The 14,698-nt window shown below is 49.8% G+C and overlaps 1 protein-coding gene across 1 annotated transcript in view; it reads left to right on the top strand.

Moving 5' to 3' along the window:
- Positions 1-14,698, top strand: part of TRIOBP (TRIO and F-actin binding protein) — a 64,463-nt gene that overhangs the window by 17,776 nt on the left and 31,989 nt on the right. The window contains exons 12-14 of the mRNA XM_074221076.1: positions 2,564-3,814; positions 5,857-5,955; positions 8,031-8,168. Coding sequence (XP_074077177.1) covers positions 2,564-3,814; positions 5,857-5,955; positions 8,031-8,168 — 1,488 coding nt within the window. The remainder of the gene's footprint in view (positions 1-2,563; positions 3,815-5,856; positions 5,956-8,030; positions 8,169-14,698) is intronic.

Consider the following 14,698-nt stretch of genomic DNA (forward strand, 5'->3'; position numbering starts at 1 on the left):
AAGTTCTCTTCACCACGGAACTACTTGGCCTTTGGCGATGAAATGGATGGAGAGGGTAGCACATTCACCTATTCGCTCCCACATGATGATCCACCAGCCCCCATTTCCAGTGGAATCACCTTGGGTACTCTGTGGGAACATCCCAGTGACCCTCAGATCAAATCCTACAGACCACCTATCTCAATTAAATTTAATTCAGAGTCAGAGTTATTTAGGAGATATAAAAGTTATCCTTGAAGTAAAGAAAGCCTCTGTTACAGGTTAGTTGTGTGACTCTGGTAGAGTCACTTAATCTTAGTACTCTCAAAATTTGGTTTGGGGACCCTTGGGGGTCCAAGAGACTCTTTGATACTCAAGGATAAAATGATTGTCATAATAATAATAATATGTTTTAATTATTAATACAGTATCAGTAGACCATATAAACAAAAGTTCTTGGGAATCCTCAATAATTTCAGGAATATAAAAGGGTCTTGAGACCTCAAGGTTTTGAGAACCATTGTTTGAGGTACTCTTTAATAAGTTACAGAGAGGGTGCCTAACTTTTCTGCATTAATATTGGAAGAAGGAGTTTCTCTTATAAATGGATAGATGGAGTTTCCTTACTGGGTTAGTTTCCTTATAACAATGAAATCGCAGGCCCAGTCCCTCTCATTATCCTAAATTAAAATAAAAATTAAATTAAAGTTAGCTCCCACTGAATAAGAAGATGACCTAGCGGCTAAAATGATACACCAGAAGCTTGCCAAGCGACAGATCTCCATAACTACTCCTAACTACCACAAGAACTCAGCAAATATGGTACAGGATCCTCAGCAGGACTCCAGATATGATGGTTGCTCAGATACTGATCTACTAAAAAACATAAGGACAGTGCTTTTAATAGAGGTCACCCTACCAAAGACTCAATCTCCAAGCTCACCAGAAAGAAAAGTTTTCAAAATATAGAGACCTAGTAGATGAAAGCCAATCCCGTAATGAGCAGAAGGCGGTGCGCCGCAACATCTTCGTCATCCTGTCTGCAGAGGAGCGGTCCTGAATGTGCTTTTCATTCACAAAGAATGAGCTGACATCCCAATACTTCCATTCGGTTACAAATTACCTCCATTTTATCCACTGGGCATCTGTCCATGTAATACTAGGCATAAAAGAATATTATAAGGGCAGCAACTTGTCTGGAAAAAATTTCTATGTGAAGTTGATTGAAAAAGAATGAGACAATTATGAAAATTCCCCCACAGCGTGATGGATGAAGATGACCTGGCTTCTGGAGCATCCTGATGATGGGACCCCAGAGGATTCACTCCCTAAGATTTTAAGCTGCCTATCTGTGTTGGGAGAAGGAGTTTCCTTCCCGAAGAGTCACCTGTTATACTGACATCTCAGGTCCAGGCCCCAACTCTAATAATTCTCTTAAACATCAAAGGATAATAGCAGGAGAATGACTTATCCCAGGACCAATTCTATCTGAACTCATATGAAAAATAAGGTGATGATGATGATGATGATGATGATGACTGACTGACTGACTTTTTATAGTTAAACTCTACAAATCCTTTGGGCCCTTCTCTCATTTGAACCTCAGAACAACCCCATGAGTCAGTCTCTGTAGGTCTTTCTTCATCAGAATCATCTTCATAGGGAACTCCTCAGGGAGGAAATACTCTCCTCCAATGTAAGTCAGCCCCTTTCTCTGTGCCTTGTAGTCTTGGAATTGTCTGGGGTTCTGAGAGGGTAAGTAACCTGCCCAGGGTCACACAACCACTGTGAGCCAGGGGCTGGACTTGAACTAATCAAATCAATCAGCCCTTCAACAAACATTAATTAATTCTGTTAAGTCCCAGACTCTGTTCCAGGTTTGTATCCAGGTGATAGAAGTTCAAAGAATGAAATAATCTTGAAAGGAGATTCTATTCCCAGAACCTCCTGGCTCTGCTCATGCCCCTCACTACAGGTACAATTAAATAATCATTTTAGAGATGAACCCACTGAGGATCAAACAGATAAAGTCACTTATCTAGGATCCTCCAACTCATAAGTGGGTGAGGCAGAGTTTGAACCTGGGTCTCTCTGACCTCAAGGTCTGATCCCGTCCCTCTGCCCAAGATCACATGACTTTTAAAAGGATCAAATCAGGATTTGAACCCAGATCCTGGAAGAACCTATATCCTGTTCCTGATAGGGCTACATTCAAAGGTTCTCTTTAGACCAGAGCTTCTTAATCTTTTTTTTTCTTTTCTGTCATAGACTCCTTGAGTAAAATTCCTTCTCAGAATCATGTTTTTAAACATAAAATAAAATATGAATAAGATTGCAAAGGAAACTAGTTATATTGAAATGCAATTCTTAAAAAAAATCATTTTTTAGACAGAACTCAGATTAAGAATCCCTCTCTAGACTCAGCCGGTCACCCCTTGGTTCAACACAAGAAACCTGGCTGAGTGGGGGCTTCCTTGTAATACAGGCCTTGCTAAGACCCCAGTCTCTGAGCAGCCTGGAGAAGGGCCATTTTTCTTTGTTTGTGATGCCCCCCATCTCACCTGCCCTTTTGCCCCATCCTCAGGTGACCAAGAAACCCCTCCAGCCTTCAGAACAGGCTCCAAGGGGCCGAGCGGAGCCTCCTCACACCAAGAACCCAGAGAGACGCCCCGAGGGAGACCGGCGGAGCAAGGGGGGCTCTGCACCCCCCAAGAATCTAGTCAAACTCCCAGAGAGGGAATGCAGAGCCCGGGGTCAGCTTGTCCACTCCAAGAGCCTAGACATCCCCCCCGAGAATGATCGACTAGGCCAGAGGCAATCTCTGGGCCTTAGACACTTAGGAAAGTCAATGGAGGAGGAGTGGGGTCCTCCAGAGGAACCGTCCATCTCCAGGTCTCCCAAGAGACACCTGGAGAGGGACTGGGGCGGCCCAGGCCAGGCTTATCCAGAGGGTGGGTTGGAGAGGGACCTCAGGGGTCTTGAGGGGCATTCCTGCACCAGGTTTCTGGACATGTACCCGGACAGTGAATGGAGGGGCCCCGCCAAAGAGATCGTGGGCTGCTGGCGCACACTGGCAGAGCAAGTTTGCTGTCGGCGACTGGAGAGGCTTCGTCAGAGTGGACAGCTTCTGGACTGGGAGGAATTGCCCCAGCCCAGGAGGTCTGAGTGGGACTGTAATGGCCTAGGGGAGCTCAGCCTACCCCCTGTTCCAGAAAGACCTGCCAAGGTGTCCTGGGGAAGCCTGGGAGAGCTCCCTCATTCTCAGAGACTGGAGAGGGCCGAGGAGATGGACTGGGGGGGCCTGGGGGCCATGGGCCTTCCTCGGAGGCCAGAGAGACCTTTGGACACAGACTGGAGGGACCTGGAAGAACTCCCCCGTCCTTGTGGCCCTGAGAGACCTGTGGGAGCTGACTGGGGAAGCCTGGGGGAGCTCCTCAAACCTAGAAGCCCAGACTCCTGCAAAGAGATCCATTGGGGAGCCAGGGGGGAGCCCATGTTTCCAGAGGGATCCTGGCTAGAGAACGGGGAGACCAGGCCCCCCAAAGACACCGAGGAGGCCCCAGAGAGGGAGTGGCAGAGCACCTCGGAGCCCGCTGGACTGGTCATCCATGACAGGCAGGCAGAAATGAATGGGTATGGTCCTGGGGAGCGACTACTGAGCCCCATTCCTTCAGTGGAGGAAAATGGGGCTGAGCTGGGACAGCAGGTCGGCTCAGTTCCATGGCCAAAGACAAAGCTGGAGAGCTGTCATAGGGCCTCGGAGGCAACCGGATTGCAGAAGGAAGAGGACGAGACAGCCAACAACCTTCCACCGGGCCCCCACCCATCAGAGGAGGTAAGCCAGAGACCCACAGGCCAGAGCCCCCTGGCAGACCCTTCATCTGAACCCGCCTCCCACCAAGGGTTCATCTAGGAAGCCCAGGTCATGGCCACAGGATTGGTAATTTAATTGGGTGGTCCCATCATGTGCCTCACTTTCCCTATAGACACAATAGGCTTATCATTGTCCTCTTTCCCTCCCTGGGACCTTTTTAGCACACCTATGCCAGAGGGCTTTCTTCAATTCAACAAAAATGTGTGTTTGGGGGGCTGCTAGGTGGTGTAGTGGATAAAGCACCTGCCCTGGAGTCAGGAGTACCTGGGTTCAAATCTGGTCTCAGACACTTAATAATTACCTAGCCCTGTGGCCTTGGGCAAGCCACTTAACCTCATTTGCCTTGCAAAAACCTAAAAAAAAAAATGTGTGCTTTAAAATTTTTTAATTTCTAAATTTATATATAAAATTATTATAAATTTATAATATACATTTATAAATATATAATTATATAGATTTATAACATATTTTAAAATTTTAGTTTTCCCCATCACTTTAATTTCCTGACCACTAGGTGTCACAGTGGACCAGCCTCAGACAGCTTGCTAGCTGTTTGACCCTGGGCCCATCCCTTAACTCCTCTGCCTCAGTTTCCTCAACTGTAAAATGGAGATAAGGACATCACCTACCTCACAGGGTTGTTGTGAGGGTCAATGAGATAATTGTGAAGTGCTCAGCGCATAGTAAGCAATAATGAATAAATGTTTGTTCCCTTTCTTTCCAAATTGATCCCTTCCCCTTGGAATAAAGAATACAAAACCCAATTCTGCAAAACCGACATAACCCAGTCTGGCAGAGCAGCCCACGTTCCACACCCATAGGCTCCCACCTTGACAAAGAAAGGCTGTGTTTTCTCATCCCTTCAAGGTCAAGGTCAAGCCTCATAATAACAAGGGATTGGTATTCAGAAACATTTATTAAAGGTTTACTGTGTTCTCGGTACTGGAGATGTAGACCCCAAAGAAACCGGCCCTCCACCTTCTTAGAGGAGCTATACTCTGCTAGGGAGATATAACACACGTGTGAGGAAGGGACTGTGATGTGCATTGAGTGATTGGGAGACGGCAATGATTACCGGGGTGGGGGTCAGGAAGGACCCAGGCAATGTGGCCATTGCTTTGAAGGGAACTGGAGTAGACCCTGACCCACCTGAGGATGAAGAGGATGTGGGACCTGGAGAAGAGACTGGGGGAGGCCTCATAGAGTGTTTGAAAGAGCCATTCTGGGGGGGAGGGGGTGTTTGGTTCTGCTTGACCCCCAGAGGGCAGAGGCACAGGTAGGGTAGAACTGTAGAAACAAGGATTTGGGCCGGACTTTGGGAAAAAAAACAATCAGGGTCTCCGAAAGGGAACGCGGCCCCAGGAGGCAGTAAGCTGTCCAAGCCTGGAGGTCTTTGAGTGAAAAGGCCAAAGAGCATCCGGGATTCAATGGCCCCCAAGACCCACTCCAGCGTTTTGGAAACGAGGCCGCCTTGAGATTTTATTGACATGACTCCTCACCGGCACCTGGGGAAATAAAGGATTATCCAGTAGAAAGCATTCCTGGTGAACAATTTTTAATCCTCCAGAGATGGTGAGCTCACTACCTCCCAAGGTGGCCCATTCCACCCTTGCAGCGACTAGGAAGAGTTTCCTGACCTCAAGCCTGGTGGGAGATAGATGAATGTGTTGGGGTGGGGGGTGTATGGGGGGGTATTGTATCTGGCTGTGGATCAGAGAGACAGAGAGACACGAGGAGGGGAAGAGAGGCTTCCAGTGAGGAAGAGTGGTGATCCAGCCCGTTACCGATGAGGACACCCAGGATCTCGGGCTCTTGGAATTGGGGCACAAAGGTCATCTGACACGACCTCTCATTCCACAGATGGGGAACCGAGGTTTGGACCAGAGCTCGGGAGAAATAAGCACAAGTCATTGGAGGACCCCCTTCACAAGGCCCCTGTCCGGCGGGGCTGGGGGACACACTGGGGGTCCCTGGGCTGACACTGGTTTTCTTTGCTCATTTAGCCTGCGGCAGCCGGTGACTCCCTCCTTGAGGCCGGACATCCAGGAGTGGCCACGGGCCCAGCGGAGTCCTCGGTGACTGACCAGGAGAAGGCGGACACGGTAGTTGGGGCCCTCTGGGGGGCAGAGCGGTGGAGGCGCAGGGGCCTTCTAAGGGCAGGGCTTCTTCCTCGGGGACCCACAATTTTAAAAAGCCATTTTAATAATTGTATCTCATTATCACTTGTTTCCTTTGGATTCCCAAGTATTTGACACTTGTAAAAACATGATTCTGAGAAGGGGTGCATGGGTTTCAGCAGGGATTCCTGTTGCCCACAAGGTTAAGGGTCCCTGATCCGGCTGGATGGGGGGGCAGATCAGCCCCCCAAGGTGATGATGTCAGCAGGCCCTATAAATGGGTTGTAGACAGGACCTGGTTTCCAATCCCAGCTCAGCTCTGCACCACAGGGGTGATCTTGGGCAGCCTCAGTTTCCTCCTCTGTCAGGGTCAGACAACCCTCTAAGAGGAGATTCGGGCCCCTCTGCTTCTTGTGATCATTCAGCAAGACCTGGCTAAGTGGGCACGGGGCACTGTGTCAGAGGAGAGAGTGGTTTACAAAGCTTAGGGAGACCCCGCTGTCCGCTCCCATGAAGCTAAAAGTTTCATAGGGTCTATAAGACTTCCTGAGCTCACCGAGGGCTGGGGATAGTGAACATCCGAACCCCAACCTCCCTGCTGAGCCCAGCTGCCTTGCCAGGACAGGGCAGGACTGGACCAGAAAGGGGACAACCCCCAGCTTGGTCCCACAACTAGCCGGCTGTGACCTTTCCCTATGCTGTAAAGTGAATGTCATGAGCTAGGGGTCCCTAAGCCCCCTCCCACCACTCTCCTCACCCCAAGTCATGATGTCCCTCATTCTAATCTTCTCCCTCCCAGATCTGCCTCTCCTTGTCTCTCACCCCATCCTGCTACTCTGGACTCCCCGACATCCTCTTTTGTCCTCTGTGGTTATTGCTTCACACTTCCTGGGGCCCACCTTTTGCTTGGCCCCAATGTAGGAGCCCAATGAGAGCCAAGCAGAATCTGGCTCTATGGAGTCGAAGATGTGCCAGGGAGAGGGTGACCCTCTGCCAAAAGAGAGCGCCCCTCGTCTCAAAAGGACTGTGTGGGGGCAGCTAGGTGTACAGGGCAGATGGGTGGAACAGTGGATAGAGCACCGGCCCTGGAGTCAGGAGGACCTGAGTTCAAATCCAGCCTCAGATACTTAGCAATTACCTAGCTGTGTGGCCTTGGGCAAGTCACTTAACCCCATTTGCCTTGCAAAAATAAAAAAAGGACTGTGTGCTATAGTCAAAAAGACTCAAGTTCAAATCTGGCCTCGGACCCTCACTAGTTGTGTGACCCTGAGCAAGTCACTTATAAGATCTCCCTGTGCCTCAGTTTCTTCAACTGTAAAATGGGAATAACAATAGCCCCTCCCAGGATTGTTGTATAAAAAGCACTGTAAACCTGAAACCAATATATAATGTAGGCTATGATGATTAATTATTATTATGATCATAGCAGCACCTTAATGCTCACAGAGGTCTCCCTCTGCTCCCAGCATCTGGGAAGGCAAGCAGACTATAGGACTAAGGTCAGGTGGCTCATACCTCTGCCTGAGATCCAGATTCCAACAAGGGGCTTAATTAAGGCTTAACCCCTTCAATATAATGTGGCCTCCACCATTTATAGACCTAGGGACTAGATTTAAGATTTCATTGATTTAAAGGAAACTCCCAAGCGAGGGAGCGCCTTCAACTGTTGCAGGTTGCCACTCTCTCTTCAATTTAGAAGCTTAGATCCTGGAGAAATGAGAGACTGAGGGCTGTGTCCAGGGTAACAGAGCCAGTACGCATCAGAGGCAGAATCTGAATTCAGGTCTTCCTGACTTCAAGGCCAATTCTCTATGATGCCCTGCTCTTCAATAATTTATACTATAGTGTAAATGACTTCACCAGTGCCTATCTCAGAACAGGTTCCTATCTGGTTGAAAGGACTGAGAGAGGAAGTCCCTAAGGGTCCTGAGTATTTGAAGGAGCCACCATGGGCTGGGGAAACTGCCTTTAATCCCCACTTTTTGCCGAGGGCCTCCCCTGCCCCACAGGGGAGACCAACAGAACAGATCCCTCTGGACCAACTTGACCCTGTTTGACAGGCAGACAACATCCAAACGAAGGGAAAGGCCGTGAGCCCCACCAAGGGCCGACTGGTGACTTCATGGCGCCTGCCCGGAGACCAGCCCACGCTGTTCAACCCGTTCCTGATTTCCCTGGGGGTCCTCAAGTGGCGAAGGGTAGGCTGGCCTCCAAAGGATGGGAGGGGCTGGACCAGGGAGGGGCTGGCTGCCTTGACCCTAGCATCAGAGCTTTAAAGGGGAGCTGGAAGACGGACTGCCTGGGCAGGTGCTTCAGCAACAGGTTAGACTAGATGAGTCTGAGTCGCAGGTTCCAACCCCAAATCTGCAAGTGACCTGGAGGGCAGTCACTGAAATTCTCATAGACTCAGTTTCCTCATCTATAAATTAAGAGGTGGGGGCAGCTAGTGGCATAGTGGGTAGAGCACCAGCCCGGGAGTCGAGAGGACCTGAGTTCAAATGTGGCCTCAGACGCTTGATACTTGTGTGGCCAAATAAAAACCACAAAATAACATGAAATAAGAGGCTTGGGTTAGAGGATTTCCAAGGATTTCCCTTTCACCCCCAATCAAATGGTCCTACTGCAGGTAAATCAAGGCACAGTAGAAAGAAGGAACACAGATTATTGGGGCAAAAGACCTGGGTTCAAATCCTGCCCCTGTTTATTCCCCAAGTGTGGGGGTCTCATTTTCCTACTCAGTAACATGAAGAGGCAGGGCTGGATAGGTATATGTGACCCCATATTTGATTTCCATTTCTGAGCTTCTGCTATGGCCAGTCTTTCCCTAGGGCCTCCCAGGTAGGGATAGAGAAGGGAGGGAAGACGACATGGGGTGGGGCGCCCCAAGTCGGCTGACCTCTTCACCCCTTGACTTCCAGTCAAGGAAGCCAAGTTGAGGGGGTCTAGATGGGGAGGGGCCAGAGAAGACCCAGAGGCAAGCCAGCTGATGGGATGGGGGTGGGGAGGGGGCAGACTCCAGCCTGGGTCAGGGCCAATTGCATAAACATCTGGCCTTACGTAATGGTTCCTGCCTGAGGAAGGCTGTAAACACTCAAGATGGACGGTTTGGAGTGTCCTTGAGGGAGGAGAGGGACAGGCCAGCTTTCAGGAGTTGTTTTTTCTTTTACTCATTCAACAAGGAGGGGGGAAAATGAAATCAGCCCATTTCTGGAGGCGGGCTAGCCTTGGAGCAGATGTTCGGTCCTCCTTGGGCCAGGCCTGGGCTGTTATATATTGGGTGATGACAGAACTCCACGTCCTTGGCCCCCTTCTCCATTGGGCTGCATTTAAAGTCCTCCCCAGTCTTATTGGATAAGGTGTTAAAGGCCTTTAATGGCAAATGTGTTATTGGGCACAAGTACCTGGGACAGGTTGAGGTTGATGAGGGTGTTCAATGGAAGATGAAGAGGAGAAAGAGGCGGTAGCGGATCTCAGATCTCTTGGAAGCCCTCATTTGGGGATGAGGAAGGAGAGACCAAGGTCCCATGAGATGGTTGTGGCTGTCTGAGGAGGGATTTGAATTCAGGGCTTTGGCTTCAGAGGCAGTGCCCTCCAGGAATGTGGCCAGTCAAGTTGGCTAACAGGATAAACAGGGCAGTACCTTCTTAAGCTTAAGGGGTGTCAGAGATGGAAGGGAATGGAGAGGTCATGGTATTTATCTCCTCCCCACTTACACAGGGGGAAAATGAGGCCCAGATGGGGTTCAGACCTCTAGGCCAGAATGTTTAGAGTTTGTTTCTTGACCTAAGAGGAAATTACCCTTGGTTTAAAATTGAAAGGCCTTCTTTCCAGTGTCAGCTCAAGCCCTCATTGAACTTGGGCAATGTTGTTTGTGAGCCTTTGTTGCCTCATCTGTGAAATGGGAGATGATAGGATCCCAGATTTAGGCCTAGAACGGATTTGGGAGGTCATCTAGTCCAACCCTCAGTTGTACAGAAGAGGAAACTGAGGAGAGGGAGGGAAGGTCTCCTGAAAGAGATCTCAGAGGTGCTTTTGTCCAACCTGCGCATTTTACAAAAAAAAGAAACTGAAGCCTAGGGAAGGAAGAGACTTGACCATGGTCACACGCACAGAGAATGTTGGAGGTAGGACAGGACCACATCTGGTAATGATCTAGAGTGACCCCCAAACTAGCTGGTGGGGGACTACATCAAGGGAAAGGGAGCCATCCCCCCTCCCACTCATGTGTATCTGGGCCAGAACCCCAAGTTCTAGCCCCCCAGCTCCCACCTCCTAATGCCCAGGCAGGATCACACTGTTAGATGCTCAGGGGTTCCCAGGGTTTGCTCCCCCATCCAGAGGATCTTAGCTCAGCAGTGAGCCAGAAGGACCCTGGAGATCCAAGAATGTTCCCACTCCAGGAAGGTCACCCAAGAGCACTCATATCTCCAACTCAGATTCATTAACTCCAAGGCCCTAGTGTTTTCATTGGACCTACACCTCCCATACACTGTTGGGGTGAGAAAGCCTTAAGGGTACCCACTTCCCTATTTGTCTCATAACCTTCAGAGACAGAGAGCTGGCTGGGGAAGCTGCCCTTTAACTCTCCCAGCCCAACATGCTGGGAAGTCAAAACAATCATTTCCCCTCCGAGGGGAAACTCAACCTTCTCACCTGGAAAATGAAGAAGTTGGACTGTGGTCTCTAATATCCTTCCCTTCTGGGATGTCCCCTGTTCTCAGACCCCTCCCAGCTCTGACATCCCCTGTTCTAAGACCCTTTCAGTTCTGACATTCCCCAAAGCTCCTTTAAATCTCTGACCTTAGTCTATCCTATCCGTGTGTGCTTCCACACAGATTGGCCCCCTCTTTACCATGGTAAAAGAAACTTTAGGATCAGGTCAAACAGGACTTGAAGCCCCCAGATTCATGCAAGAGAAGCCCTCAGCCTCCCCCACCACCACCACCTCCCTCCCTCTGACTGGCTTAGATCCAAGACAAGCAGGACATTAGTCCCCGGATCTCAGAGGGATAGGAGATGCCAAAAGCTCCTTTTCCTCCTCAGACTGATCTTAACTGACTTACCTGGAGTCACCGAGCTATTAAGTGTCTGAGGCAGGATTCGAATTCAGGCCATCCATGGCGCCATCCCACTGCTCTGGAGTTTGTTGTTATTCCTACTAGTGAGTCAGATCCGGGCAGAGTGGAGCCGGATCCCGGCCTCCTTATTCCTGGTGCCTAGTCTCTCACTGCAGTCCAAAGTGCACTTGCTCTTTGATCTTTCCTGTTATTCTCACATGGAGCTGGCAGTCCACTCAGGCCCCTGGGACTTTTTCAGGGCCACACTCCTTGTGCAGCCACACCTCTTCCACCTTGCCCTCATCTTACTGATTTTCTTGAACTCATCTGAAGATCTTGGTATTCCTCTTGCATTTCATTTTGTTAGCCTCCTTCCAGCATCTTGTCCCTCTCGAGTCTCCCTGTCTCTCTCTCCTAGCTCTGTGTCAACCTGCAGATTCTCCAAACATGCCAGATCCTAGATAAAAATGCTGAACAGTACAGATTTGAGCAAGGTATCCAGGTGGTTCAGTGGTTAGAGTGCTAGACCTGGACTCAGGAAGACTCATCTTTTTAAGTTCAAATCTGGCTTCTGACACCTGTGTGAACCTGGCCCAGTCTTTTAACTCTGTTTGCCTCAGTTTCCCCATCTGTAAAAATGAGCTGGAGAAGGAAATAGCAAACCTCTCCAGTACCTTTGCCAAAAAATAAAAAAATAAAAACCCAGAACCAAAGACTCATAGATGACTCAACAATACCAACCACACAGAGTTGAGGATAATTCCCTGGGACACTCCACTGGAGACTGGCCTTCATGTCATCCACCACTAATGACCCTGCTTGGGGTCCAGGCATTGAACCCGTTCTGAATCTGCCTTACTTTCTCCTGACCCATGTCTGTTTATCTTGCCCACAAAGACAGCAGGAGAGATTTTGACAAATGACAAATGGTCTGCGGTGTCTACCTCATTCCTCTGACCTACCCCATAAATAGAAGTAAATGAAGTTGGTCTGGTATGACCTACTGCTGGCTCGAGGTAGCCCCACCAACCCTGACCTGGAGCGATCACCTTAATAACATGGTCTCCATGAAACCATCCCTTTAATAACATGTCCCAGAATTCTAGGGAAACCAAGGTCAAGTTCATTAACCTACACCATGTAGATGTCATTCTTCCCTCTTCTTGAAAATTGGGGTATTTGTCCTTTTCTGGTCCTGTAGCCACTCAGCCGATCTCCAGGAACTTTTTTCTTTCTTTTTTTTAATCTCTTTTTTAATATTAACAAATTTTGCTTTAGATAAAACGATATTTAAAACCCCTCAAATATGTCAAGCAAATAGGGCAGCTTGGTGGCACAGTGAATACAGCACAGGCCCAAGAGGACCTGAGTTCAAATTTGACCCCAGACACTTAATGCATATCTAGTTGTGTGACTTTGGGCAAGTCACTTCAGCCTATTGCCTTGTAAGAACCTAAAAAAGAAAAATAGTAGAGCAAAGTAGCACCCAACAAGGGCAGCTAGGTGGCACAGTTGCTAGAGTACCAGCCCTGGAGTCAGGAGGACCTGAGTTCAAATCCGACCTCAAACACTTAATAATGACCTAGCTGTGTGACCTGAGGTAAGCCACTTAACTTCATTTGCCTTGCAAAAACCTAAAAAAAAGAGATTCTATGGGCAGCTAGGTAGGACAGTGGATGGAGCACTGGCGTCAGGAGGACCTCAGACACTAGATAGTTAATAGCTGTGTGACTTGGGCAAATCACTTAATCCTATTGCCTTACAAAAGGATTCTAAGATGAGAGTACTCCCTAAATTCCCATTTTTTTTTGGTAAGGCAATGCAAGTAGGGGGGGGGGGTTAAGTGACTTGCCCAAGATCACACAATCAGTGTCAAGTATCTGAGGTCATATTTGAACCCAAGTCCTCCTGACTCCAGGGCCAGTGCTTTATGTACTTCTCCCTTTTACTTAATTACCCAATTCTTCCTTGTTGTTCAGAGTCAAGCCCACATTCCATTTTGCCTCATTACTTCCCACACCTTTTTTAAGGATAAGCTTATCATTAAGGTAAAGTAAGAGTTTATTGCCTGGGAGAAAGCTATGACATCTCTATCACTCCCCTGTGTTTGGCTTATACCATTTTTTTCCATTATTATTTCCCACCTTTTCCTCTATTTCTTCCTTCTGCCCAGGTGGTCTGTAGTATACTCTCATTATAATTTCACTCTTACTTTCTAGGTTCACTCTCTCTGTTTCCTGGATTTCCTCAACTGGCTGGATTTCCTTAATTTTCCAGTTACTATATTATCTCTCTAATCATTCCATTCCTACTTGAGACATGTAATCAAATTTGCTCCTGGCATTAGAATCTCCAGTTCCCCTTTGTGTATAGATATTTGAGGCTTTGTATTAGAGCTAAGAGCAAGCCGGGATTTATTAAAAGAACATGATATTGGGGCGGCTAGGTGGTGCAGTGGATAAAGCACCGGCCCTGGAGTCAGGAGTACCTGGGTTCAAACCCAATTTAGCTGTGGGACCTTGGGCAAGCCACTTAACCCTGTTGCCTTGCAAAAACCTTAAAAAAAAATATGATATTCATAATGAGGAAGGCCATAAGACCCAGATGTTTAGAAAGTCATTGAATCCAATGCCTGTTTTACATTTGAGGAAACTGAGGCCCAGAGAGGCTAATCAGCTTACCCAGAGTCACACAGTGGATTGCAGGGGAGAGAAGTGGTGATTCCCAAACTAGTCAGTGCCTTTTGAGCTGATGATTTTATAGTCCTGAACCCTGGAGTCCCCAGCTGGATTACTGTGGTCTGTTCAGAGCAACCCACTTCTGGAAGGAAGGTGCCCAGGGGAAGGTGATCAGGATGGTGAGGCGTCCGGAAACCAGAGGGTGGACAATGCTGGGGATCTGGGAGCAGAGAAGATCATTTCACAGATTGAAAGCTGTTTGGTGGAAGCAGCCTTCACCCTGTTACAGACAGCCGGACGGGCATAACGGGCGCAAGCCTCAGAGGCAGCTTTTCTTAGTCTGTAAGAGCCCTTGAGTATAAGACAAGGGTTACTGGGCACCGAGGCCCCCAGAGACGAGGGTGGGGGGCACTCTGGGTGTCTCCGGCGTCCCGGGACCCTTCCAGGGTGGAGAAGGAACGATTCTGGCCTGGTCACCGCGGGGAGGGGGAGGGCTCCCGTGCCAGGCCGCAGGGCCTGGAGGCTGAGCTGTGCTTACAGTCAGTTGGGGTTCGGGGGGTCGGTGGGAAGCTTGCCCGGGCGGGGAGGCCCAGTGCGCCCCGTCCTCCCGGGCCTGGCCCTGCTCTGCCCCCGGCGCATCGAGGGGAGGGCCAGGAAATGTCTGCGAGGCCCGAGGGGGGCCGGGGAGAGGGCAGGGAGCGGGGGCGCGGAGCCCCCCGGCCTCAGTTTCCCCAGCCCCGCTCCGGGGGCGCCCGGTCCGGGGGGCCCCATTAGCCAGACTGAGGCCCGCGGGGTCTGGGGCCGGACTGGAACCCAGATCTAACGGCCCCCCCAGGCCAGGGCGGGCTCAGGCCCGCGGGGGGGGGGGGGAGGACACGCCCCGCCCCCACCGCTCCGCGCCGCCCCCCTCCCGCGGAGGGGAGTCACCCGCCGCCGCCTTCCGGCCTGCCCGGCCCGGGGCCACGCCCCCGCCGCCCCGCGGCCCCGCGCCGC

Source organism: Macrotis lagotis, chromosome 2 (genome assembly GCF_037893015.1).
Source record: "Macrotis lagotis isolate mMagLag1 chromosome 2, bilby.v1.9.chrom.fasta, whole genome shotgun sequence".
In the NCBI taxonomy this organism is placed as follows: Eukaryota; Metazoa; Chordata; class Mammalia; order Peramelemorphia; family Peramelidae; genus Macrotis; species Macrotis lagotis.